This window comes from Tamandua tetradactyla, chromosome 1 (assembly GCF_023851605.1).
Source record: "Tamandua tetradactyla isolate mTamTet1 chromosome 1, mTamTet1.pri, whole genome shotgun sequence".
Lineage (NCBI taxonomy): Eukaryota > Metazoa > Chordata > Mammalia > Pilosa > Myrmecophagidae > Tamandua > Tamandua tetradactyla.
The window spans coordinates 170,297,909-170,325,771 of record NC_135327.1 but is presented as its reverse complement, the minus strand read 5'-3'; the positions used below and the strand labels follow the sequence as shown (position 1 = coordinate 170,325,771).

General features: G+C 57.2%; 1 protein-coding gene across 1 annotated transcript; it reads left to right on the top strand.

Annotated features, from left to right (window-relative positions):
• The first annotated feature begins 288 nt into the window (after positions 1-288).
• KCP (kielin cysteine rich BMP regulator) lies at positions 289-26,277 on the top strand. Its single transcript, XM_077158929.1, has 42 exons — positions 289-367; positions 2,305-2,469; positions 2,564-2,659; positions 2,719-2,885; positions 3,429-3,618; positions 3,702-3,778; positions 4,499-4,583; positions 7,965-8,047; positions 8,293-8,386; positions 9,291-9,373; positions 10,688-10,781; positions 10,942-11,021; positions 11,098-11,191; positions 11,475-11,560; positions 11,637-11,718; positions 11,968-12,120; positions 12,203-12,309; positions 12,387-12,480; positions 13,103-13,276; positions 13,398-13,480; positions 13,650-13,749; positions 13,851-14,039; positions 14,197-14,367; positions 15,581-15,757; positions 16,494-16,579; positions 16,801-16,891; positions 17,033-17,115; positions 17,222-17,315; positions 18,885-19,058; positions 19,300-19,382; positions 20,114-20,234; positions 20,767-20,846; positions 21,052-21,151; positions 22,446-22,534; positions 22,881-22,989; positions 23,072-23,208; positions 23,480-23,652; positions 23,737-23,848; positions 23,938-24,039; positions 24,759-24,923; positions 25,357-25,663; positions 25,819-26,277. The coding sequence occupies exons 1-42, from the start codon at positions 289-291 to the stop codon at positions 26,085-26,087; spliced, it is 5,178 nt and encodes a 1,725-aa protein (XP_077015044.1). The 3' UTR covers positions 26,088-26,277.
• The last annotated feature ends 1,586 nt before the right edge of the window (positions 26,278-27,863 follow it).

Sequence of the window (27,863 nt, the reverse complement as noted above, 5' to 3'; positions counted from 1 at the left end):
TTGTTTTCAGGTCTCCTCCTGGATCGTATGCAAGAGACCTCGCTCCCCCACCACCACCACCACCCCACTGCAGGGCTGAGCTGCTCCCAGGGGCTGCAGCAGGGCTGGGGTCAGACCAGCCAGAGACAGGGGCAGGGGCTGTCTGAGGCGGGCACCTCCAGCACGATGACAGCCGCCAGGCGCCCTCCCTGAACAAAGACTGGGTGGGAGGCGGCCTGGTATCTCCCCACCCCCCGCCCAGCGCCTGCTGAGCCGAGACCACAGACAGCGAGGCGAGGCGGAGCGAGCATGGCGGGAGCTGGGGCCGCTCTGCTGCCCCTAGTCCTGCAGCTCGGGAGTCTGGCGCTGGCCCCGGGGCCAAATGGAGGTGAGTCCAGTCGCCGAGGTCCTGGGGACCAGCCAGCGGGAACCCCACCTCTTGCCCAGCACAGGCTGAGGGAATGAGCTGTGGCCTGGGCTTCTGTTCCCAGTCTCTCAGCGCCAACCTCAGTCTACCCCCTGATTGGAGGGAGGACGGCGGTGGGGAGCAGGGGGGCTAGGACAGGGGGTCCAGGAGTGGGAGGGGCTTCCTGCTATGGACCTGGTTGGAATTCCTGCAGGCAACGGTGGGGGAGAGGAGTCCTGGAATCTGGGAATCTGAAGTTAATTATTTGTCTTGAGAAAGAGGGAAAAAAGGGAGGCTGGCTGTGGGAGCTGACTTTGAGTCTTCAGGCCTGGCCCTCCCCTGAGGTGGACAGGCAGGATCTAGGGGGTCAGGGGTGGGGTGGGGGGATATGAGAGGGCAGCAGAGGACAGTTCCACAGGAAGCGAACAGCCCTTGCGCCACCTTCAGGAGCTCTTCCTGCACATTTCCCCAGGCAAGAGTCTGGTCCCATCTTCATCTGAGGGTCCCAGAAGACCCCCCAGCTTCTCCCTGATCTCCTTATTGTGTCTGCTTCAGTTGTGGCCTGGAGAAAGGATCATTTGGAGGGGTGGGGGTGGGCATGGGGCCAAATGGGAGTTGAGCCTGGGTGGAGGGTTTAGGATGCAGAGACTCCATCCCTGGACATCCTGCATCTGATCAGGAAGGAAACTAGGTGCAGGGGCCAGAGATCTAGAGACAAATTACATTCCAGCGGACCAGGTACCCTGTGCAGGGGAGGGAGGGAGGAGCATGCACACTGGCTTTGAGTGTATGGTTGGGGTGCTGGGATGCCGGATGTGGGGCAGTAGGCAAGGCAGGCTGAAGGAACAGGGCTGCACTTGTGAAAGGATGCATTGGTGCTTGCACTGGGGAGCCTTCAGATGTGTGATTCCTAAAGGTTCCGCTGAGGGCAGAGGCGCAGATGGAGGCAGGGAGGCTGGGCAGGGAGCTTTGTCTTCAGCCTCCTGAATGGAGACAGAGGGGAGAGGAGAGGGCAGGGGAGGGCAGGGATGGGTAGGGAAGGGGAAGGAAGTGGACAGATTGGGAGACACGATGGAATTTGGGAGAGGTACAGAACAGGGCCGCTGAGCCCAAGGTTTCTGACTTGGGAAGCGGGTTGGGGGAGATGGCATTAACCAGGCCTGGGGATTCGGGACAAAGCAGGTTTGGAACCCAAACCTTATAGTGGGGGAAGGAGTGCGTGACACTGGCTCTCTAGCCCACAGGCCTGGGGTCTTTGGGAAACCCTTCCAGCCACCCCAAGCCTGGCTCACTGATGCGCTGCCTCTGTGGGAAAGGCCCTCTCCTCTGCCTCTGCTTCTCCTGCTGTCTCTCACCTCCTCCTCCAGGCCCTCCACCACCCTGCCGCACCCGCACTGAGGCGTGGCTGTGGGGGAGTCTATCCCCTCCTTGCCTCCTCGCCTTTGCTTTCCCGACTCTGCAGAAGTGAGAGAGTGAGAGGGGCCCTCCCGCACCCCCAGGCCTGAATGTCAGTTCAGAGGCCCTCTCTTCTCTAAGAAGCTGCCTTCACCTGGTCTGGGGTATGGAAAGCAATGTGGAGGCCCTGTCCAGCCCCTCCCCAAATCCTTTGGGAAATGCAGCCAAGACCAAGTTTTTAGAACCAACGCCCCATCTAGGTGGGCGCCCCAGGCCAGGAAAAGGGACAAGATTTGGGCCTGGGAGCAAGGAGAGCAGTTGTTCCCCCCTGTGCACATTCTCCGAAAGGGTGCCTTTCCTGACAGGCCCAGGTGGGCAGTCGGGGGGCATGCTGGCCCATGTGACCCCTGAAACGCCCCTCAACCCAGACCCCAGGCACCTTAGAGCAGGCCTGCCTTTCCCGTCTCTTACCCTCCCCTGCACTTCGGCCTGCAGCAGCCTTCTGTGCCCCCTGCACCCCCCAGGACGGCATGTTAACTCTCCCGGTGGTCCCCGGCCAAGAGCGAGCTGGATGGTCCTGACCTGCTACCCCCACCCCCACCCGACCATGCTTGGGGACCCCTGCAGGGTTTCGGGCTCTGGGGAGAGCCTGGCCTGGATCGTGTCCCCTTTCCCCAACTTCCCAGCGGGTCAGGGGAGCCCTGTGATGGGCCTGGGGCTCACACCTGACAAGGAGGTTCTCGCTCCTTGGGGAAGCTGGACTGGGCCATTTTGTCCCTTCAGGGCTTCCTCCTCCGGCTTCCATGTCCCTCCAGCTTTCACCCAAGCTTGCCCACGACCATGTCTCCTTCCCTGGCAGTGGGCGGACCGCGGATGAGGGTGAGGGCAGCGTGACACTCCTTCCCCGCAGGCCCACACGGGCTTCTTGTGCCCCTCAGGTGGGACGCACCCCCGGGAGCCCTCTGGACCGGCCGGCACCCATGAGTACCAGCAGCCAGCCCCAGTCCAGTCCTCAGCCCATGCTGGGGCCCCCCGAGAGCAGTGGCGCCCCCTGGAGGAGAGGCTGGGACGGCTGGAGGCGGAGGTGGCGGAGCTCAGCGAGCAGGTACCACTGAGGCAGGGTGGGGGTGGGGCCGGCTGGTGGAGGGGGACGAAAGGAGAGGGCGCCCTGAAATAGAGACTTGTGTTAAATGTGCAGGGCGTGCTCCTCTCTGAACAGGTCTTAACCCTGGTTCTTTCATATAAATGAAGGACCCTCCGGGGCATTTGGTTTGTCAGGCCAGATCTTCACATTCTTTCAGTTGTCTGGCTAACAGATGGAGCACCTACTACGTGTAAGGTAGCCTCGGGACAGATTTTGGACGACTAAAGGAAGCAGTCTTTAGCTTTAAGGGCTGTAGAATCCCCATGTGTCCAAAGGAAAGGTGGGAGCCCCATGCTCCCAAACATTCTGTCCACCTCTGAGGCACTGACCACGGTGACTTTGTTTCCAGCTGAATGCTGACCCGGGTGAGGGGGGACCTTCCTCAGCTCTGGAATTGTCAAATTTCCTTCTTGTCCTGCCCCCGTTTCCACACCCCCCACAAATCCACAGGAGATGGTGAGGGAAGATGAGCCAGCCCCTGCCCTCCCTGCCTCCTTCCCCCAGAACAAGGACCTGCAGGCGAGGGTGAGGCAGCTGGAGTCCTGCGCGTGCCACCCAGCCCCTCCCCACTGCTGGGGCCTGGGGGGCGCCTGGCCCGAGGGGGCTCGCTGGGAGCCTGACGCCTGCACAGCCTGCGTCTGCCAGGAGGGGGTCGCACGCTGTGGTCCCAAGCCTGGCCTGCCCCAGTGCCAAGGTGAGTGTTATCCCGCGTGGGGCCACCTGGGGCCTGGAGATGAGCCCCGGGGGCGCTGAGTGACGGTGCTACCTGCTCATCAGGCTGCAGCCATGACGGCCGGGCCTATGGCAACGGGGAGACCTTCTCCCCAGATGCCTGCACCACCTGCCACTGTCTGGTGAGTCCCCATGACCTGCCCGGATGTCCCACATCTGTCCCCCTCACCTGTCCGGCTCACTTCAGCTACCTGTCCCTCCAACCTGGGGTGTTGAACACCATGTAATAGGTTCTGCCTGCCCCTCACCCCAATCCTTGCCACCGTTGGCCCTCAGTGGATTCCACGTAGTTCTACTTTTTGAGCTCAATGTCCCTGGCACACAGCGGAGACCCCTTCAGGGCTCTCTGGACCTGACAAAGCAGGCTGGAGAGCGAGGAGGATGTAGTTGCTTCTTCCTACATCACCCCCCTCACCTGTGTGATGCTCACTGTCCTCACTCACCCATCTGCCCTGCATCCGTGTACGTGTCTACTGCAGACCCTCCCCGGTCTGGCTGTTCTCTGCCAACTGGTTCCACTCCCACCTTCTTCAGATCTTTCCTTCCTTAATCCTCCATTGAGGAAGCCCTGGATCTCTTCCTGGATAGCTGCACACTGGCATACTAGGGGAATTTGCCCCCACCTGGAAGAACTGACTTCCAGGGGCCAAGCATAGCAGGAGATGATGGGGTGCGGGTAGGATGTGTCTTTTCTGCTTTCAGACCAAGGGTAGCCCATGCACCCAAGCCAACTCAGCCTCTTGCTCGTCTGACATGTCCCAGCCTGGGGTGAGGTTTCAGTTCTGGAGACCCCCCATGCCAGGGTTTTGATGCTGTGCAGCCATCAGTCTGCTTCCCCACAGGAAGGGGCCATGACCTGTACCCTGAAGCCATGTCCAAGAGGACCCTGCCCCGAGCCAGGAGCATGCTGCCCACACTGCCAGCCAGGTTAGCCCCCTGCCGGTCCGGCCTCACCTCCTGCACCCATTCAGGTGGAGCCTGGTTGTGGGTGTGGGGTGCATGCCCAGAGGGTACCTGCCTGCCATCTCCTACTGGGGCTCGGGGAGTCCAGATCTGGATGTACGGGTCGACTAACATTGATTCTGGCCTGAGACTGAGCCAGAGGCTATAAGGGAGATAAGCACATCATCTTTTTCCTGCCCTCAAGGAGCTTTTAATCTGATTAAGAGGATAAGTTTATAGCTAACGCAATACAGGATTTAAGATCCAAGTGACACAAAGAAGGAGGTAGAAAAGCATAGCTTGTGGTTAGTTGCCAGGGGAGAGGCCAGTGGAAGCCCCAACCCCACCCACCGCCAGAGTAGGCAATCAGGGTGGGCTTCACGGACCAGAAATCATTTGAGCTGGCGCTTCCAGAGAAAGTGGGATTTCCCCAGCAGAGGGAGTTCCTGAGGGCTCTCTGGGCACAGGGACAGGGAAACGTGCTGCAGGAGATCTATTTGGGAAGGTCAGTGGGGAGGGGGCTGCAGTAAGTTTGCAGTTTGAACTTTCCTTCTGTGGGCTATGGAAGGTTGAACAGCTGGAGTGTGACATATTCAAGGAGGTGTTTTAGGAATATGCATCTGGGATGGGCTAAGATAAACGTAGACCAGTTAGGGGACTGCTACAGTAATTGCTCTAATATGGAGCCAGCAGTAGCAGGGGGCTGCAGAAGAAATGCATCTAAAGAAAGGCAGCACAAAAATAAAAATAAATTAAAAGTAAAAAAAAAACAATTAAAAAAATATATAGGCAGCAGCCGGTGACTGTTTGGATTCCATGGACTAGTGGAGACCTAGCTTGGGAAACTAGGAGGGCAGAGGTGCCAGTGGCGTGGAGAAAGCTGGGAGGGAGAGGAGGCAATGGTTCTGCTAAGGGGGGTTCCTAGCTCATAGACAGGGAGTTAGAGTTGCCAAACTTAGCAAATAAAAACAGAGGATACCCTGTTACATTTGAACTTCAGATAAACAACACCTTTTTTATTATTAACTTTTTTTATTGTATAGTATAACATATATAATAAGCAAAGAAAGAAAAAAGCAACAGTTCTCAAAGCATTCCTCAACAAGTAGTTACAGGACAGATCCCAGAGTTTGTCATGGGCTACCATACCATCAGCTCAGATCTTTCGCAGCAACGGAATGGCTTTTAAAAGGGGAGATTTAATAAGTTGCAAGTTACAGTTTTTAGGTCTATGAAATTGTCCAAACTAAAACAAGTCTCTAGAACTGTCCAATCTAAGGCTCCCAGGAGAAGATACCTTGGTTCAAGAAGGCCGATGACGTTCAGGGATTCTCTCTCAAGTGAGAAGGCACATGGCGAACACGGTCAGGGCTTTTCTCTCGGCTGGAAGGGCACGTGGCGAACACGGCGTCATCTGCTAGCTTCCTCTCCTGGCTTCCGGTTCATGAAGCTCCCGGGGAGGCGTTTTCCTTCTTCATCTCCAAAGCTCGCTGGCTGGTGGACTCTCTGCTTCGTGGTTCGGCGGCCTTCCCTGTTGGGGCCCGCTTGTGGCTGCTGCCCTTCCCTGTTCTCTCTGAATCTCCATCTTTCTCCAAAATGTTTCCTCTTTTATAGGATTCCAGTAAAGTAATCAAGACCCACCTAGAACGGGTGGAGACACGTCTCCGCCTAATCCAGTTTAACAACCACTCCTGATTGAGTCACATCTCCAGGGAGATGATCTAATTACAGTTTCAGACACACAGTACTGAATAGGGATTAGAAGAAAAGGCTGCCTTTACAAAATGGGATTAGGATTAAAACATGGCTTTTCTAGGGTACATACATCCTTTCAAACCAGCACAAGGAATAAATATTTTTTTATCATCACAATTGATTTTTTTTTCTTTTTTGTGATGAATAACATATATACCAAAAAAAAAGCAATAAATTTCAAAGCACAGAGCAACAATTAGTTGTAGAATAGATTTTAGATATGGTATGGGTTACAATTCCACAATTTTAGTTTTTACTTCTAGCTGCTCTAAGATACTGGAGACGAAAAGAAATATCACGATAATGATTCAGCAATCATTTGTTCGTTAAACCCTACCTTCTCTGTAAAACTCCACCATTACCTTTGATTTTTCTCCCACTCTTTAAGGGTGTTTGGGCTATGCCCATTCTAACTTTTTCATGTTGGAAGGGACTGTCAATAATATGGAATCGGGAGATGGAACTGGCTGATGTTCTGGAGAGGATGGGCCCTGTAGGTTTCCAGATTTATCTGGTCGAGGGACCCATCACTTTTTTGTTTTGTTTTGTTTTTTGGTATAAGTATATTCCATGCAATTCTTGGGATAAACTTATACTAAAAAATGCATTTTGTTATTTATCTGAAAATTTCACATTTAACTGCGCATCCTTTATTTTATCGGGCAACTCTACATGGGGAAGAATCTCGGCTGGTATTGAGAAAAGTAGGATGGGGCTCAGGAGAGCAGTAAGGTCTGGAAATAAAGCCTGGAAGTCTCAGCCAGAGATGAGGGGTGAAGTGCTGGAAGTTGATAGCTCTCAATGGGACACACACACACGCACGCAGTTTTCAGGACACGTGGTGCTTCAGAGCCACTGCTAAAATACATGATGCCTTTAGCAAAGTAGAAAAAGACACTCCCTTTTCCAGATACTTGACTCATTAATCTGTTGTCAAATGATTGAAATGTACTGATTACGTCAGCGTCAGTTACTGCCATCTGCTGGAAAATTACTGTAGTAAATATAAAAATCTATGATGTCTACCATGTGATACTGCCCTTTTGATGTGGCTCCTTCCTAGAGGGCTTTTGCCCCAGTCCTCTGGGTCTCTTACTTGGGGACTTGACTTTGCAGGCTGTGCTGGGGGCCACGGGGCTGGGGAAACATGGCACCCGGAGCCCTGTGTCACCTGCACCTGCCAGGTAAGGGCGTTGGGCCCTGGCCCCAAACAACATCCAGGTCCCTGCTGCTCAGCATCAGAGGGCAGAGGGCACTGCTGCTGCTGCCCCGACACTGGGTCCTGGAGCCTGCTAGGCCAGCAGAGAAATGTGGCTCGGGCAATGGAGAGGGAGGAAGACAGGGCTCAGTGTCGGCCCTACAGGCAGGGACCGTGCGGTGCCAGGGGCCCTCATGCCCAGAACTCAACTGCCTGGAGAGCTACACCCCACCGAGAGAGTGCTGCCCCGTCTGCCGGCCAGGTGACCACCCCCCAACCCCACCCTGTCCTGCTCCTCCATCCCCCCAGCCCTAGAAGGTCCAGTACCCACTTAGGGTCATGCCTTCCCTTGGGTAATGGCCACCCACCCGGCTCCCTGATGACCTGCCTGTCATCGTGGCAACCCTCCCCAGGCTGCGAGTACGAGGGGCATCTTTATGAGGAAGGGGCCGACTTCCCATCCAGCTCCAACCCTTGTCTGCAATGCTCCTGCCTGGTGAATGCCCCGCTCTGCCCAGGCCCTGCTCCTCCTTGGACATCCCCACCCCACCCTGGGCCGCGCCTGCCACTCTTTCAGCCTCCTTGATGCCTGCCTAGACAAGATGCCCTCTGAGGCACCCCCTCCATCCCAGCCCTTTGCACACTCCCGCCACCACCCCCGCAAGGGTGCCCGCCACCTGCCCGCCCCGCCCTTTCTAGGAGCCCCGATCTGGGGGCGTTACAGCCCTGGGTGCTTTACAGAGGGGCCGAGTTCACTGCGTGCCCATGAAGTGCCCGCCCAGCCCCTGCCCTGAGCCAGTCCCAAGACCTGGGCACTGTTGCCCAACCTGCCAAGGTGAGAGTCCCCCACCCGTCCCTCTGAGGCAACCATGCCATTTCTTGAACTCTAGGGTCATCCCGGCATAGTCTCTGACCTGGAGGCTGGGTCAGTGGGGGAACCATGAGGGCCAAGCCTGCCCTGCAGCTGGAATGCCTGAGCTCAAATTCTGCCTTTGTCATATGGTAGTTGTGTGACTCCGAGTCAGTCACCCTCTGTGCCTCCGTTTCCCTGTTTGTAAGGTGGAGATGATATTCTCGACCTCTCAGTGCTGCTTAGTCAGCTGCTCAGTGCAGCATAATCACTTATGCTGTGCATCTCAGACACACTAAGACGAGGGTCTGCTCTCAAGGCTGTTCATTAGAGGGTGACACTGACCCAAACCCATATCGGAAAAGAAAAATAAGGCCGCAGAGGTCTTCAGAGGAGTAGACACCAGGTACTATGGAAATTCAGAGGAAGGAGACCTAATCCAACTTGGGTGCTGAGGGAAAGCTTCCTGGAGGTGGTGTACCCTGAAGCTAGCTTTAAGGATGAATAGGCATTAGTGAGGTGAGAGGCTGAAAAAGGGAGAGGCACTCTAAGAAGAGGGAACAGTCTTGGAAGTGACACAGTGTGAGGTGTGTGTGTGTTTGGTGGGGGTGGTACAAGCAGGCACCAGTGGCTTGGATGGCTTAAAGCGAGAGTTGAGAAGTGGCCAGAGATAGGTGGGGAGGTGGGTGCGGCTGTGCTGGGCCATGGAAGGCCTTGACAAGCAGACTAAGGAGCTTGAGCCTTACCCCACCTGGGGCAGTGGGGAGCCACTGAGGGATCTAGGCAGAGACATGGCCTGATATGGTCTGGGTTCCGGAAGGAGCCCTCGGAGGGCAGGTGGAGAGGGTTGGAGGAAGGCTGCCATCGGCCTCCTGTCCACCCTCCTCAGGCTGCACGGAAGGCGGCTCTCACTGGGAGCACGGCCAAGAGTGGACGCCCCCTGGGGACCCCTGCCAGATCTGTCGGTGCCTGGTATGTCCTAGTGCTGCTCCTGGGCTGCCCTTGATCTTCCCTGCCTGCCGTATTCATTCCTCAATTCTGATGTACACACTCCCCGGGACATGGGAGGGGACAGAGAGGGGAAACCTAATCCTGGGTGCGCGAGGGCAGGGGCCGGGCCGTGATCCTCTGTACCCCCAGCTCTGCACACAGTAGGTGTTCAGCATGGGCAGAATTTGGCGAGTGGCAAAAGCTTCAGGGAGGGGCAAATGCAGTTTGACTCAAGGCAGCTAGAACTGTACTGTCCAATTTGGTGGTCACTGAGCACATGCTATGTGGCTGGTTCCAATTGAGATGCGCTGTAAAATGCACCCTGATTTCAAAGACTTAACATGAAAGAAAAAAGAAATGTAAAATATCTCAGTAATAGCTTTTCAGATTGCAATGATAATTAAATTCCAAGGCTACTGCAATGATACTTTGGATTTATTGCGTTGAAAGGAATATATTATTAAAATTCATTTCACCTGTTTCTTTTTTGCTTTTTAAAATTTGATCACTAGAGAATGTAAAATTCCCTATGAGGCTTGCATTTTATTTCTATTGGGCAGTGCAGATCTAGGAAGTCTCCATGGAGGAGGTGTTGTTTACCTAGGCCTTAAAGGGTGAGTAGGACTGAGCCAGGAGAAATGGGGAAAGACACTTCAGGGAAGGGAATAGTAAGGGTAGAGCCTCCGGAGATAAGGTTAGGGGCATGAAGACCCAGTGACCAGGCGGGGTGCACACTGAGGGGGATTGGTTTCACAGGGACTGCAGCCAGAACCAAGGAGCTTCTCAACAGCCTGCTAAGGGCCAGGGGCTGCCTTGTGAAGGCCATGGGGTATCCCCCACCCTGCAACTGCAGCCAGGGTCTTCCCCTCCCCATTCATGCTGACCAGACCTCCCACTCCCCAAATATGAGAAGAATTACAAACTTCCCAGGAGGAGGAAGCCACTTATGGGCAGCCCAGAGATGTAGGGGTGAATGTAGGGGCACGGGGCGGCGGGGGGGGGGGGGATTTGGGGCTCCATTTTGGAAAGCCTATGGGGGAATAGCAACACTCATATTCAGCAGCAGCTTTCAGAGGTGGATACCACACTGGGCATCTTATTTCATTTAATTTCCATCACGGTCTTATGAGGCTAGTACTATTATTGTCCCCTTTTTCAGATGAGTACACTGAGTCACGGGGAACTCAAGTGACATGCAGGGTTACATATCTAAAGCGCGGATAGTTGGGCCTCACAGGCTCTATCACTTGGCTGAGCCCAGACATCCCCTGCCCCTGCCCACCCCACCCCCACCAGGAGGGCCACATCCAGTGTCACCAGCGAGAATGCGCCAGCCTGTGCCCCTACCCTGCCCGGCCCCTCCCGGGCACCTGCTGCCCCGTGTGTGATGGTGAGTCAGTGGGAAGGCAGGGTCCCCAGCACGACCGGGAAAAGCGAAGTGGTTCAGGAAGCTGGTGGGAGGGCCCCGCTCTGGTCTCCTCCGTGCAGGCCGGGACGTGGGGGTGCTGCGGGGTCCCTGAGGAAGGCCTGAGACACCCTCTTCCCAACAGGCTGTTTCCTAGGCGGGCGGGAGTACCGCAGCGGGGAGCCGGTGGGCTCCGGGGACCCCTGCTCGCTCTGCCGCTGCGCTGTGAGTGCGGCTCCCGGCGGGGGCGGGCCGGGGCTCGGTGCCTGCCTCTCGGGCGCTGACCGGGCCCTGTTGGCAGAATGGGAGCGTCCAGTGTGAGCCTCTGCCCTGCCCACCTGTGCCCTGCAGACACCCAGGCAGGCCCCCCGGGCAGTGCTGCCCAGTCTGCGATGGTGAGTGTGGGGCAGCGTCTCGGGGAGAGGGGCAGGCACCGGCAGGAGAGAAGCCCCCCGCCGGGTGTCCCACGTGAAGTCCCGGGGGGAACCAAACTCCTGGAAAAACCCTTTATAAACCTAAGCTCCTGTCACCACAGGTGAGGGGCCGAGTCCTCACCTCACTTGCTCATAGCAAACCGGGTCCTGGGGTGGGGTGCAGGCTTCTGTGGAGGAGATGGGTGAATGCCTGGGGGGCCCAGCAGCCTCCAGCCCTGGCCCCACGCCCCATTCTCCCGTCCAGGCTGTGAGTACCAGGGACACCAGTACCGGAGCCAGGAGACCTTCAGACTCCAAGCAAGCGACCGCTGTGTCCGCTGCTCCTGCCAGGTTGGTGGCCCTGGCTGTAGGAGGCTCCCAGCTCTGCCCAGCTCCCCGAGGGCCTCTGATGCAGCCTCCTTCCTAGGCCGGCGAGGTGTCCTGTGAGGAGCAGGAGTGCCCAGTCGCCCCCTGTACCCCGACTGCCTCGGGCTCCCAGCTGTGCTCAGGTGCGTGTGTGTATGTATGGGGAGGGGGCATCCGGGAAGGGGTGCTGCCTCTACCGCAGCTGGATATGGAGGGCTTTTCTTTGCCAGGGAGGTGGGAGGTTGCTATGCCCATTAACCTTTCTGGACTGGGTTCAGAGGCTGCCACAGAGCTGGCAATGCGAGGGGCTTCTGTGGTACGGGAAGGACCGGGCTGGGTGGAGAGCTGTTCCAGTTGCCATGGTGACAGCCCCCCCCGCCCCGCCCCCACAGCCTGCGTGCTTGATGGAGAGGAGTTTGCCGAGGGGGTCCAGTGGGAGCCCGACGGTCAGCCCTGCACTGCCTGCTCCTGTCAAGGCGGGGTGCCCACGTGCAGGGCTCTGCTCTGCCCCCCAGCCCCCTGCCAGTACCCTGCCCAGCTCCCTGGTGAGTGCCCCAAACCCCATCCTGGTCTGCTTCCCTGCCTCCTTGCCCAGCTTACCTGGCCCAGCCTACCTGCCCCAACCAGGTGCCTGCTGCCCCAGCTGCGAGAGCTGTAACTACCATGGCCGAGTCTACGCCAACGGGCAGAACTTCACAGACGGAGACCACCCATGCCAGGCCTGCCACTGCCAGGTACCTCCCTGAGGCTCGCCACTGCCCTCCCACCCACCGCAGGACCCGCCCCCATTTGCCCTCTCCCCTGCTCCCAGGATGGAACTGTGAGGTGCTCCTCGGTTGACTGTCCTCCCACGACCTGTGCTAGGCCCCAGAGCGGACCCGGCCAGTGCTGCCCCAGGTGCCCAGGTGCGTGCTTATCCGGGCCCTGTGCAATAGCCACCGTAGAAAGCACTGGCCTTCTGAATTGCTTTCAGCCTGACACAGCTTGGAACTTCCTGGGAGTACAAGGTGTGGGTTGGGGGGAGAGTCCAGATTTGCCTGTCTCTTCCTCTCCCTGTGGCATCCTTTCCTTCCATGGCACATTTTCCCCTTTCCCTCTACCCCCCAGCTATATTCCTAGGTCTACACAGCCTTATACCACAGACACTGAGGTTGCAATGTAGGGGACTGGGTGCTGGGCTACAACACGGCATGAGCCCTGCCTCATAGAGAATCTGTGCGAGGGTGTGTATTGCAAACACACGCACACGCTGGATAAGCTCCTCCCCTCTTCACCCTCAGAGGCACACATAGGCCTGCAGGTAAATGGGTTCAAATACACACACACACACACACACACACACACACACACACAGGCCTGTGCAGAGAGAGCTGCATGCCTGCGTACCTGTGTGCAGATGTTTCTACACACATACCCTTTTCTTCTCTCCCTCTATGGGACACTTCTGCAGTGGTTCTGGCTGTCAACCTCTCATTCCTGGTGCTCTCAGTTTCCCCCTCATTCCTCTTCCCACTGCCCACTGCCCAGACTGCATCTTGGAGAAACAGACGTTTGTGGATGGTGAGAGCTTCTCCCATCCCCGAGACCCCTGCCAGGAGTGCCAGTGTCAGGAAGGCCATGCACACTGCCAGCCTCGGGCCTGCCCCAGGGCCCCCTGTACTCACCCGCGGCCTGGCTCCTGCTGCCAGAACGACTGCAATGGTGAGGGGGATGATTTGGGATGGGATGTCTCCTGGGGTGGCTTAACAAGACTCTGCAGGCATTTGGGGCTGGGAGGGGGTTTAGGGCTCTCTCCAGGGGCTATAGCTGCGCTCTGCTCCAGGCTGTGCCTTTGGTGGGAAAGAGTACCCCAATGGAGCCGACTTCCCCCACCCCTCAGACCCCTGCCGCCTGTGTCACTGTCTGGTGAGTCTGCAACCTGGGGGTCCTGGGGTGGGGGGGAAAGGAGCCCGGAGGAGAGGGAGCAGGACTGGAGGAGGGCAAGCTAGGTCCGCCAAGATGGGGGCAAGGTGGGAGGGTCCCCTAACCTCCCAGCACTGATCAGACCTGGCGTTGTCCTTATATCCATCTGCAGAGCGGCAACGTGCAGTGCCTGGCCCGCCGCTGCCCCCCGCTGCCCTGTCCAGAGCCGGTCCTGCAGCCGGGAGAGTGCTGCCCACAATGCCCCAGTAGGAGCCTCACCCCTTGGGCCCCTCCACCCCGCCGGGCGAGCCCTCTGACCCGCCTCTCCCTGCGCACCCCTCACCCGTGTTCTCGGCACGTGCTCCCCTCTCAGCTGCCCTTGCCGGGTGCCCGCAGCCCGGGGACGCGCCCCCTGCCGGCCACCAGGAGCACTTCTCCCCGCCTGGCGACCCCTGCCGCCGCTGCCTCTGCCTCGACGGCGCGGTGTCCTGCCAGCGGCTGCCCTGCCCGCCCGCGCACTGCGCCCACCCGCGCCAGGGATCCTGCTGCCCTTCCTGCGACGGTAATGCCCTGAGCGGCACCACCTCCCTCCCGGGGTACCGCCCCCGCCGCCGGGGGGAAACAGTGCCCAGTCGGCAGGGAAGTAGTGGGCCCCAGCAGACGGCCACCACGGTCCCCCAGCCCCTGCCCGCCTCTGCCTACCTTTCTTTCCCCCTTAGGCTGCCTGTACCTGGGGAAGGAGTTTGCCAATGGAGAGCGCTTTCCTTCACCCTCTGCCCTGTGCCATGTCTGCCTCTGCTGGGAGGGAAGTGTCAGCTGCCAGCCCAGGACCTGTGCCCCTGTGCAGTGTCCCTTCCCTGTCAGGGGTGACTGCTGCCCTTCCTGCGATGGTAAGGCAACAGGGAGGAGCCCAGGAGGGCTGGGTCAGCCTTATCTTTACTGTCCTAGGGTGGGTCTAAAATATTACAGTAAGAAAAAGCACTGGAGTAAAGACTGGATTTTTCTCCAGCCTCTAAAGCTGTTTGGCTGTGTGATCTTGGTCAAGTCAGATAACCTCTCTGGGCCTAATTTTTATTTTTTTTTAGCTAGGATATAACATTTACTAAGTAGCTATTTTATGACAGGCACATTTTACTGATGAGGGAACTGAAGTGGAGGGAAGGGGGATAGTAACTGATCTGGAAATAATTTTAATTCCTGAATTAAAGAGGGTTAAACTAAATCCAATTTCCTAGTCTTCTGTCAATCTTACACTGTACTGTCTTCACAACTTTTACTTTTATTTTTCTGTTTTCACAATGTTTACTATGTATATCTTCTACCATGTGTTTTTTGTTTGTTTTTTAGCATTTTTCTTTAAATCGACTTACTTTTTAATTTAAATTTATTTAAAAAGGAGGTTTTGTATATCAGACTATAAATGGAAAATTAAATTTATTTGGCAGAAATAGATTATCATATAAAATGAATACAATTCTTTAAATATATTAAATTCTAGTCACATAGGTTTGCCTGCTGAGGCTCTGACATTGTGACTTGCCTTGCCTTTGTTAAAAAGGGAGGTAGGGGGTGGGCCACCGTGGCTCAGCAGGCAGGGTCCTTTCCTGCCATGCCGGAGACCCAGGTTCGATTCCCGGTGCCTGCCCATGCAAAAAAAGAAGAAAGAAAGAAAAGGGAGGTAGGCTAACAGCCCGCCCCACCACCGCAGGCCCCTCCCCCTCCATGATTCATCAGAAGGCTGGAAAGAGTATTGGAAAAGCAACTCCTTGCACCTGCACCACCTAAAGTCATTTTGGGCTTCCCCAGCTCCGCCTGGGTTGGGAAAATTGCTGCCTTCTGCCTGTGGCCTGCCGAGTATTTGGCCCTTGGGGTAGATTCCTTGTGGGATTTTTCCTTTAGATTGGACAGGAAGATTTTTGCAGGCTGAGGAGGTTAGCCCATCCAACCCCTGTATGCAGCCTCCTTTGTGCACAGAGCCATTCCCCAGCTCCCAGTTGCTGTGTCTTGGGGCCTTGGACTCAGGCCAGGCCCAGGCTCAGAGCCAGGTGACTGCCCTCCTGTTATCCTTTGTTGCTCCTTCTCCCTGCCTCTCCTCTCTTGAAGGCTGTGAGTATCTGGGGGAGTCCTATCTGAGCAGCCAGGAGTTCCTGGATCCTCGAGAGCCCTGCCACCTGTGCACCTGCCTTGGAGGCTTCGTGACCTGTGGCCGCCACCCCTGTGAGCCTCTGGGCTGCAGCCACCCGCTCACCCCACCTGGGCACTGCTGCCCGGCTTGCCAAGGTAGGGCACTCCCTACTGTAGCTTGAAGGGGCTGCAGCCTCTGGGAAGCCCTGAGCCACCCTTATCCCTCCCCTGAGATAGACACACACAAACTCACATTCTTGTCTGTTCTCGTTTTTCTTCCATCATATCCATGCACTCCTCTCTGTCCCTGCCATCACCTCACACTAGACTGATGTACGCATCAAATCCTTTTGCTGCCAGAACTTCCTACTCTTTTTTTTCCCCATGAATGCTATGTTTAGAACTTCCTACTCTTGAATTGTCCCTCTGCTTCCCAAAATATGTCACCAGGCCAGGGCCTGCTTGAAACCATTACCCTTGAATTACGAGAGAGCAGACGCCCCCTCCCAGCTCCCTTGGCCCCGCCCTCCCGAGCCCAGCTCCTCTCTTTACTTCATTTTCAGCTGTGCTGATTTTCCTCGCTGTCTTCCTCCTACCCTGCGTGCACACAGTCAGTTCTCAGTAGCCCACCTCCTTGCCCACGCTTCTTCTGGTCTCCCTGCCTGGAACGCAGCCCTCCACCCCTGCACGCACGCGCAGGTCTCTCCCAGCTGCAGCCTGGCCATAGGCTCTGCCCCCACCCTTCACCTTCCAAGCCACTCCAGGCCACCCTCTCTGGCTCCCTGAGCTTTTGTAGAAATTCTCCCCACCTCCCGGGGTGGCCCTCCGTGTGTGCATGGGCGGGTGGGCGCTGTTGACGGCAGCCCTTCCAGTCCTTTCCCGGCCCTACCAGGATGCCTCTACCACGGGGTCGCTGCTGCCACCGGAGAGACCTTTCCCGACCCGCTCGAGCCCACCTGCTCCCTCTGCACTTGCCAGGTGAGGCAGCCCACTTGGGAATTTGGTAACCTTTCACCCCTTGATCCTTTGCTCTGTCCAGGAAGGGGTTGTCTCCTCTACCCATGTCTCAGGGGGATGTGGATTGGGTTTAGGTTTCCTGAACCAAGGGGTCTGGGAGGCTAAGACAGAAAAGGCTGGTTTAAGGATGTGATGGAGTCACAGAGGAGTGGAGAAGTGGCAGTGTGACCTCTCTCCCCCAGGATGGCTCTGTTCGCTGCCAGAAGAAGCCATGTCCGCCAGCTCTTTGCCCCCACCCCTCTCCAGGACCCTGCTTCTGCCCGGTTTGCCGGAGTGAGCCGCCTTCTACACGTCTCAGCTCCCCGGGCCCTTCCCCACCTTCCCCTCATCCCCTTCCCTCCCTTCTTGCCAGGCCTGAGGTTGGGCAGGGCAGGGTAGCACAGTCCCCCCACCTAGGGAGTGTGTCCCCCACAGGCTGCCTCTCCGGGGGCCGGGAGCACCAGGATGGGGAGGAGTTTGAGGGGCCTGCGGGGAGCTGTGAACGGTGCCGCTGTCAGGTATGCAGGGAGGGGGCAGAGGGGGCTAAGGGAGGGCTGGATTGCGGGGCCTCTGGGGTGCTCCAACCTCAAGAGAGCAAGTGACTGACCCGGCATCTCCCTGCAGGCCGGCCAGGTCAGCTGTGTGCAGCTGCAGTGCTCCCCGCTGCCCTGTGCGCTCCAGGTCTCAGAGCCTGGGAGCTGCTGCCCCCACTGTAGAGGTATGCCCAGCCCGTCACTTCAGCCCCCTGGCCCAGTGCCACCCCTTCCAACCTCCTTCTCTGGGACCCTTCACCTTTCTGGCCCTCTACACCTCAACCCCTGGAGCTCTCACCCTTGCCCACCTTCAGCTCTTCCCTGCCTCTCCCTGCCCCAAACCATGTCCATCCTTTCCATTTTCCCATTGTTCTCCCCTCAGAGCCGCCTCCCCCTTACCAACTACATCTCATTCATGATTATAATGAGAATTAACATGCACTGAACACATACTACGTGCCAGGCACTGAATTAAGCACCTTACACATATTTCAGCTTCACAACAATCTTGGTAGATGGAAACCATCACTCCTGTTATTTTACAGATAGGAAAACAGAAGAACAGAGAGTGTTCTAGTTTGCTAGCTGCCGGAATGCAATATACCAGAAATGGAACGGCTTTTAAAAAGGGGAATTTAATGAGTTGGAAGTTAACAGTTTTTAGGCCATGGAAATGTCCCAATTACAGCAAGTCTATAGAAGTGTCCAATCTAAGGCATCCAGGGAAAGATACCTTGGTTCAAGAAGGCCAGTGAAGTTCAGGGTTTCTCTCTCAAGTGGAAGGGCACATGGCGAACACGGCGTCACCTGCTATCTTCCTCTCCAGCTGCCCGGGAGGCATTTTCCTTCTTCATCTCCTGAAGTCCACGGAGTGGACTCTCCGCTCCGTGGTTCTGCGATGTTCTCTTAGATTCTCAAGCTTTCTCCAAAATGTTTCTTCTTTCATAGGATTCCAGTAAAGTAATCAAGACCCACCTAGAATGGGTGGAGACACTTCTCCACCTAATCCAGTTTAACAACCACTCTTGATTGAGTCACATTTCCAGGGAGATGATCTAATTAAAGTTTCAAGCATACAGTACTGAATAGGGATTAGAAGAAATGGCTGCCTTTACAAAATGGGATTAGAATTAAACATGGCTTTTCTAGGAACCATACATCCTTTCAAAGCGGCACAGAGAGATAACACGACCTGCCGGTGGTCACTCAGCTAGTAGGTGATAGGGTCAAAACTCGAATCGGAGCCATCTGGCTCCAGAACAGCGCATCACTGGGCCTCTGCCAGCCCCCTCCCTGCATAGTTTGCACAGAACTGTCACAGCGTCTTGCTTGACCTGTGAGGTAGGCAGGACAGACAGAATCCCCACTAACAGATAAGAACGCAGAGGCTTGGAGAGATCAAGGGACCTTGGGCGCACAGGGCCGGATGGTTAGTGAAGGAGCTGACATTCACCCCCCCGCATGCATTAAATGCCCGCACGTGCCCGGCACTGCTGCCTGGGCTGGGCTGTCGCTGGCAGTGCTGCACCTGGTACCTGGCTAGCAAGCAGGCAGACAGGGAGACAGGGAACCCAGGCGTCCCGACCCCGATCCAGGGCCCCCTCTGCACACTGCACACCCCACCCCCTCCATAGAGAAGAACTCTGCCCCCACCCACCTTCCCATCTCAGCCCCGCTGACATGCAAGGCGGGGGGCCAGGGCTGGGCGGGTGGGCCTCAGACTTCAGGCTTACCCCTGCCCGCTCGGACCACAGGCTGCCGGGCTCATGGGGAGGAGTACGCTGAAGGCAGCCGCTGGGTGCCCCCTGATAGCCCCTGTTCCTCCTGCGTGTGCCACGAGGGTGTCATCACCTGTGCCAGCATCCAGTGTGTCAGCTCCTGTGCCCAGCCCCGCCAGGGGCCCAGTGACTGCTGCCCTCAGTGCTTAGGTACAGGAAGCCCAGAGTGGGGAGAGGGGTGACAGGAGGCAGCACCTCCACCTCTGGGTCTGCCCCAGCCCAGCCTCCCTGCCTTTGTACTGGGCGGACGTCTCCCCTTCTTGTGCACACCCCAGTTCCTAGGGGCTAGGGGTGGGGCATGGAGGTCTCTTCCCTGTACCCCACCCTGTTCCCAAGAGGGCTGCTAGCCTGATGGCTCTCTATCCCCGCGCCACTCTTACCCTACCCCAAGACTGTGAGCATGAGGGCCGGAAGTATGAGCCAGGGGAGAGCTTCCAGCCTGCGGCGGACCCTTGTGAAGTGTGCATCTGTGAGGTAGGGTGGGGGCTGGGCACCGGCAGGGTGGGGGAGGCAGCAGAGGGAGGGGCTCCACCCAGCTGGATCCTGCCTGGAGCAGGCACTGTGTGGGGCGGTGGTGGGGTGGGGGAATGGGGTGAGAGGTGGGTGGCAGAGACAGGAATGTGTCCCTATGGTCAGGAGGGGTGGGGACTTAGGGCCAAGAGCCAAGACATGGGCTCAGTTCCGGGTGGAGGGCAGGCAGTGGGTGGGCCCTCCTGGCTGGAGTATGGGGTGGGTGTGTCCAGGAGGCAGAGGGGGAGCCACCTGGAAGTGACTGGGACCAAATCACGGCAGGCTAAGTGTCCATTCTGTTGGAAAGGTAATGGGGAGCCACGGAAGGGCTTTGAGCCCAGCTGCCATCACTGCTGGATTAGGCACTGAGGGTGGGGAGGTGGGTGGCTGGATTTGGCAGCTGATTACATGTGGCCTCAGGCAGGAGAGTGCAGAAGAGTGAAAGGTCATATGAGGGTTCAGGCCCAAGTGGCTGGAAGGAAGAAGGGACACCGGCTATCCTTAGGGCTTAGGCCACAGAGCCAGGAGCAAGTCTAGGGAGTTTCTCATTAGACTTGCATCTGATCTGCCCAAGGCATGTCCTAGGGAGAGGTGCAGCAGGCAGAATAAAGGAGGCCCTGGAGTCCAGCAGAAGAGGGGGGTTCTCAGCTCTCATGACTGGGGACCCAGCCACTGCTTATTCATTCTTCTTGTAGCTGCAGCCCAAGGGGCCCCCCAGCCTGCGCTGTCACCGACGGCAGTGTCCCGTCCTGGTGGGCTGCCCCCCCAGCCAGCTCCTGCCTCCTGGTCCCCAACACTGCTGCCCGACCTGTGCCCGTGAGTCCCTGGGTAGGGGGGGTAGGTCAGAGGATAAGATTGACCCCCCACCCCCACCCCCACCCCCACCCCCACCCAAGAGTGACATGGAAGAGCCAGCCCAGTTCTCCTCCCCAGCTCTTTCCTGCCTCCAATGGCCTGCTCTGGAAGCCCATTCCTGACCCGTGAGGCAGTGCCCCAAGGGACCCCTTGCCTTTGTGCAGCTGGGTGCAGTTTGTGGAGCAGCCTGCCCAGCTGTGCCTGCTGCTGGCTTCTCAGGGGTAGGGGATGGGGGGGGGGGGATGTTACAGATGAGGTTGAGGAAGCCACGCCTTGCCGGGTGCCAGGCTACCCACTTTGATAACCTAGCAAAGTACCTTTTCAAACTTCTTTTTGCTGTACCAAAAGGAAAGGGGATTTCTCCTTCCTGACATCTAGGTGCTAGGGATATGGGTATGCCCTGGATCCAAAAGGTCTGGGGACACAGTGGGTAAGTGAGGACAGCTGAGTTTTCTACCCTTGCTGCCCCGTACACCGTGTCTTATCTTCACAGAAGCACTGAGCAACTGCACAGAGGGCCTGCTGGGGTCTGAGCTGGCCCCACCAGACCCCTGCTACATGTGCCAGTGCCAGGTGAGCCCTCCCTTGTAGACCCCTCTTCTTCCTCCTCTGTGGGCTGTGGCCCCCAAAGCTCCGGGGGCCCCCACTCACCACAGAATTCACCCATTCATTCTGCATGTCAGATCCCCACCACGCTGCACTCCCACCTGTGCCCTGCTCCCTGCTGCCACCCCTCTCCCCCAGCTGCTAACTGTTGCGTTCGAACCTGAACCCGCAGGATCTGACATGGCTCTGCATTCATCACGACTGTCCCAAACTCAGTTGTCCCCCGTCAGAGCGCCATACCCCTCCTGGGAGCTGCTGTCCCGAGTGCCAGGGTGAGTGCCCAGCCTTGCTCTGCATCCTCAGCGCATGAGCCCAGGAGGGAGTCGGAAGGGGAAACACCCATGGGCCCAGACAGCAGCTTGGGGGATGGCACCCAGAATGCCAGGCTCGCTCTTCTGTAAAAATGAAGGGGTGTGGTGGCGTGGGAGATGACTCCCAGGGATGAACGTGGCCCTGGCACCAGGGGATCAACAATTCCATCCTGACCAAAAGGGGGAAGAGAAGTGTAACAAACAAGGTATCAGTGGCTGAGAGACTTCAAATAGAGTCAAGAGGCTACTCTGGAGGTCACTCTTACGCAAGCTTCAGTTAGACATTGCTACCTATCATAACTTGCCGACCCCCAACTACGACCATTCCAGCCAATCCTAAAGAACGCCTGGGGCACTATATAAGATTCTACAAAGGTTCCATGCACTAGGGTAACTTCCCAGAAATCTACAACCTCCAGATGGGTCCCTGGACCAGATAAGTCCTGAAATGCAGAGGGGCCATCCTCTCCAGAACATCAGCTAGTTGCATCCCTTTATCCCATATTACCAACAGCCCCTCCCACTTGAAAAAGTTAGAATTGGCATATCCCAAATACCCCTAAAGAGTGGGAGAAAAATCAAAGGTGATGCTGGAGTTATACAGAGAAGGAAGGTTTAACAAATGAATATGATTGCTGAATCATTTATTGATATTTCTTTTAGTCTCTAGTATCATAGAGCAGCTAGAAATAAAAACTTTAAAGTGTGGAATTGTAATCCATAGCAAACTCTGAAATCTGTTCTACAACTCATTGTTGCAGTTGAAATTTATTGCTTTTTTGTATATATGTTATTTTATATATACAGTTTTTTTATATACAAACAAGTCGATTGTGATGATAAACGCATAGCTGTATGATGATGTTGTAAACCGTTGATTGTATACTTTGTGCTCTTTGGATGATTACATGGTATGCAAATATATAAGATCTATCAATAAAATTATATAATTATTTTTTTAAAAAGTGAAGGGGCTGCTTGTTGGAGTGGAGAAGGGCCCAGGAGGCAAGGAATGAGGGTGCTTGAGGCCTGGCCTGCGGCTTCTCAGTGGGCTCAGAGACCCTAGACCTCCCCGCAGAGGCACTGTCCTGCTCAGATTGCTTCCTAGTCCCGGGGAGGATGCCAGCCTCCGGCCCTTAGGGCTTCCAGGGCCCTGCAGACATCCTGAGCACTGGAGTAGGGCCTGGCGGCTGGTAGGCCCTCTGGAAATTGGGTGAAGAAAAGAACTCTCCCATTCCCATTTCTTCCCCTTCAGAATGTGTGGTGGAGGCCGGAGGCCAGAGAGTGGCGACCGGAGAGAGCTGGCGGGACCCCAGCAATGCCTGCATCATTTGCACCTGCCGCGTGAGCTGGAATAGGGGTGGCGGGGGGAGAGGACGAAATAGATAAATACACAGATGGATAAAGAGGAGTGTCAGGGCCTCTCCACTAGCATAAATGGGGTTTCTGCACTAATTAGAAAATGGCTCACCCTCTGGGGGAGGGGGGCAGATGCACCCCAGGGTTGAGGCAAGGAACTGAGCTTGACTAGGCTTCATTCCCCACTGGAACCATGAGAAATGGGTGTTCTTGTGGTGGGCAAGGGCAGAGAGAAGGGGCTGTTGGCTCAGGCCAGTGAGCCCCCAGGGGGGAGTGTGAGGCCAGGGAAATGCTCTGAGGAAACTCCCAGAGCAATGCAGTATTTACCCAGCCGGGCCATGTCGAATGCAACCTGGAGGAATGCCAGCCCCTCACCTGCCCCGACGGCTGGACACAGGTGCGAGAGACTGGCAGCTGCTGCCCGCGATGCCAAGGTGCGGGCCAGGACCTGGGGGGCGGGCGAGATCCAGTGTGAGCGGTGGGCGGCTGACCCTCCCCCATTCCCCATCCCCCGCCCCACAGCCCAGTCGTGCGTGCACCAGGGCCGGGAGGTGACCTCGGGGGAGCTCTGGGCCGTGGACGCCTGCACCAGCTGCTCCTGCGTGGCCGGCACCGTTCGCTGCCAGAGCCAGCGCTGCCCGCCGCTCTCCTGTAGCCCCGTGAGTGCCGCGGACTACCTGGTGGGGCGGGAGCGGGGGCGGGGCACGCGGCAACCACCTGGAGGGAGGCCCAAGGGCAGTCCCGGGACTGGGGATGGTGCTGTTCCCGGCGCGGCCGCGAGGTGGTGCTCTGGCCCCGTTCGCGATCAGCCTGGGAGCCTGGAGTAGGAGCCCCTATAGATTCCCCGGAGATCTTCACCCTTAGGGAGGGGTCGGCGTGGGGCGTGCGGGGAAGGGCAGTGTGTCCGATGGTGTCTGGGGCTGAGGCCAGGACGAGGCCCCCGCCCTGAGCCCCGGCAGCTGCTGTCCCCGTTGTCTGCCACGGCCGGCTTCCTGCATGGCCTTCGGAGACCCACATTACCGCACTTTCGACGGCCGCCTGCTGCACTTCCAGGGCAGTTGCAGCTATGTGCTGGCCAAGGACTGCCGCGGAGGGGACTTCAGGTGGGCAACACCCTCTCCCTTCTCCCTAACCTCCTATGTCGCTCCATGCTGACCCCTGGTTCCGGGGCTCCCTCGCTCCCACAGCGTCCATGTGACCAATGACGACCGGGGCCGGAGCGGCGTGGCCTGGACCCAGGAGGTGACGGTGCTGCTGGGAGAGGCTGCCGTGCGCCTGCTGCAGGGCGGGGCGGTCACGGTGAGCAGCATCGGGGGGCCAGGGGAGAGTTGGTCCTTGGCTGTGCTCCCGGCCTGGACATCGCCCTTTGTCCCTCCTTTCTCCTCCAGGTGAACGGGCATTCGGTGGCCTTGCCCTTCCTGAAGGAGCCGCTGCTGTACGTGGAGCTGCGAGGACGCACTGTGATCCTGCACGCCCAGCCCGGGCTCCAGGTGCGGCGGGCCGGCCAGGTGGGGGTGGAGCCGGGGACTCCGCCACCTGCAAACTCGGGAGCCTCGGTCCTGTCCAGGCTTCTGCATCTGTGAAGGGAGTGGGGATACCGGGTCAGAGAGGCTGCAGAGGTGAGAGAGTTGTGCAGGATTCCGAGGGGAGGGGCAGAGGCCTCCTGGGCAGGGGAGGAGTTCTCAGTCTGACTTCTTTCTTTTTTTTTCCCCCCTCAGTATGGTTTCTAATCTTGGCGCAGACATCTACACACTATGGTTCTTTAGGCTAGTCACCAACCCTCTCTGGGCCTCAGTCTTCTTATCTGTAAAATGGGGGAAGGATTCGTGATAGGTGGTGGGGATAAACTAAATATGGCCTTTGAAGTTCCTTCCAACCCTCAGTTGAAGAGTAACTCCCTCACTCCCAACAAGGAAGAACAATTTGTAAATTCATGAAATAAGGCTTATCCACGCTTCTGATATGGACTCTGATCATGTTTGTGTGAACTGGGCTGCTCTGTCCCCTGTGAGGCCTGGGTGCCCATGAGAAAGTGAATCTCTGAAAGTGGGTTGATTTCACCTGGGAACCCAGTTCAGGGATGGTGACAGGAGAGGGTGCCCTGCCTCAGGAGCTTTTGCCTGATGCAGTGAAGGGGGCCATGATAGATCCTGGGCTTCTTGGGGACCCCACCCTCCTCCACTCTCCAGTGCCAGGCCTCTCTGCACAGGTGCTGTGGGATGGGCAGTCCCAGGTGCAGGTGAGCGTGCCCGGCTCCTACCGGGGCCAGACCTGTGGACTCTGTGGGAACTTCAATGGCTTTGCCCAGGATGATCTGCGGGGTCCCCAGGGGCTGCTCCTGCCCACCGAGGCTGCATTTGGGAACAGCTGGCAGGTGAGTGGGCACAGGAGCCGGGGTAGGGGTGGGGTGGAGAGGCACCCCTGAGTGTGTCTTAGAGAAGTCTTCTGGTATGGAAGGCGGTGGTGATACAGGATGGGCTTTGGGGCTTTCAGGAAGGTTTGGAGGCTTCTTGCGTGTCGAGGCAGGATGGTCTGTTGAAAGAGGCTTCATCACAAAAATCCCCTAGCCTAGCCCTGCTTTGCCATTTTCTGGCTCTGTGGCCTTGGAGAGTCACTTACCTGCTCTGGGTATTGGTTTTTCCATCCGTAAAATGGGGACAAGGAAAAGGCAGATGATGCTTTCTTTGCCATTCTTGTGGGGAGAAATACTTTCCTAAGTATTTGGCGGAAAGTGCTTTGAAGAATGTAGCATGCAAAGGCCAGCTTCCCAGCGATGCTGCCACATCAGGGTCTCTCTCCCCTTCTAGGTCCCAGAGGGGCCGGGGCCTGGCCCGCCCTGTTCTGCAGGCCTCGAGGTAGATCCATGCCGGGCTGCAGGTTACCGTGCCAGGCGAGAGGCCAATGCCCGGTGTGGGGTGTTGAAGTCAGCCCCCTTTAGTCGCTGCCACGCGGTGGTGCCCCCAGAGCCTTTCTTTGCTGCCTGTGTGTATGACCTGTGTGCCTGTGGCCCTGGCTCCTCGGCCGACGCCTGCCTCTGTGATGCCCTGGAAGCCTACGCCAGCCACTGTCGCCAGGCAGGGGCGACGCCTGCCTGGCGGGGCCCTACACTTTGCAGTGAGAGGGCAATGCTGGGTGCAGGTGGAAAAGGTCTGGGGCAGGGGGTGGCATGGAAGGGAAGGTCAGCCCAGAGGGGCTGGGTCTGGACAGGGCTGGCACAGGGAGGCCCACGAGGGGTGCACCCATAACCCTACCTTCTGCTCTGCCTGCAGCAATGGGCTGCCCCCTGGACCGTGGCTTTGTGTTCGATGAGTGTGGCCCACCTTGTCCCCGCACCTGCTTCAACCAGCACGTGCCCCTGGGGGAGTTGGCGGCCCACTGCGTGAGGCCCTGCATTCCCAGCTGCCAGTGCCCTGCAGGGCTGGTGGAGCACGAGACACACTGCATCCCCCCTGAGGCCTGCCCCCCAGTCCTGCTCACCAGGGACCAGCCACCCAGCGCTCGGCCCAGCCCCAGTCGGGAGCCCCCAGGAGCATCCTGAGCTAGGACAACATCCAGACCAGGACTTGTCAGACTGGAAGTCTCCCCTCAGTGCTCCCTGTGGCTCCTCCAGAGACCGGCTCCACCCCTGGCCAGAGCTGCAGGAAGAATGCCCTGTACAGGCAATGGCAGCCTGGTCCCTTGTCCTGCAAAGAGTCCAGTTTATTGAGTCAGAAGCAGTAAAGTCTAGGCCTGCCCTATGACTTCGTGTATGTGTGTTTCCTTCTGGAGTTGGGGGGTGGCAAGGGCTGCTTGCGGCATAGGCTTCAGAGTCAGAGAGGTGGGAGGTAGAGGGGGCTCGGCCCTGGACCTTGCGGGCCTTGCACCTGCACCTCTGGGTTGTCCCCACGTGCCACACCCTGGCGCTGCCTGGGGCACGCACAGTGGGCAGATGGGCTTGAGGAGGACCCAGGTGTCCTGGTCCCAGCCCCACGCTCAGGCTAGGTAGTATGGTCCGTGCTCCCCACGTGGGACCCTCTGTGGGGCCCTCTGGATCCATGTGGGTCCCTGCGGGAGCCGAGGATCCACGGAGAAGAGGCTCAGCCCATGCACAGAATCCCCTTCCCTCTAGGTTTAGAGGCGCTATCTGTCTGCTCTGGCATGAGAGCTGGTGAGGCACATACCCCATGCTTGGGGCGGGGGCATGAGGAGGCAACAAACTGTGACAAAGTACGGACATGTGCGCGCGCACACACACGCACACCTCCGAACCCAGAGGCATGACACGTGCATTCATTCAGCCACACAACCCGAGGGAGGCACGGGCAGAGACACACATACCGGTTGTGAAGACGTCATTAAAGGGTAAGGAATTTGGGGCTTGAGATGGGAGAAGCCCAGAAGTTGAGTCTTCTCTTTGATACCCCTCAGCTGTGTGATCTTGGTGATTTAGGGACCTTGACTACAAGCTGAGGGGGCCTCCATTCTCTTTGCCAGGCTCTAATAGTTCAACAAGTTTTTATACGGCAGGGACTGAAAGGCTCAGTGGGCCAGGACAGGACACCTGCACTAAGGGTTTCCCACCCACCCCCCTTGTTGTCTTTAGCGTTGCCTTTAATGGGAGCTGCGTGCCCCGCTCGCTTAGCTCTGTTGCGTGGGGCTTTTCTCTTTCCTGCCCAGAAAGGAGTTTCCTTTGCTTTCTTCATGCAGTAGCTGGGCAAAGCATTATCATGACCACAGAGGAAAGCAACATCATGGTCTCATCTATTCATTCCCTCCCTTTAGTATAACTTGTGCAACTTGCTTCCTCATCTGAGGATAATAACATTATTTCATAAGCCATGAGGAGTAAGTGGGCAGCACTCAGCTTGTGACAGCGTGGAGCAAGCCACTGAGCATTGCCAGCCAGCGGGTCACCTTTTATTGCCTGTAATTGGCATAACCCAAGCTCAGGGACCCACATTTCCCCAGAGCCCTTTTACTGCCATCTGTCAGGGCAAGTGACTCTCTGGGGCCCAGCTTCCTGATCTGTAAAATGGGGGGTGGGGGGTGGGCGGTGATAATAGTACCTACTGCACAGCATTGCTGCAAGGAAGAACTACACATACGGAGCACGTGGGGAAGCTGTTGGTGGCTGCTGCTGCTGCTATTACATGCCCATCGCATGCAGTAACAAGCTGATGCGTAATGCATATGCTCATTCAGGACTGCAAACAAGCACACACTCTCACTCTCTAGCAGGGTCAGACTCCTCACCCACCACTGCCACTCTCATCACCAAGAAACCCGTATCAGAGTCAGGCTAGAGTGTCCATGGGCTTGCCTGCTGTCCAGGCCC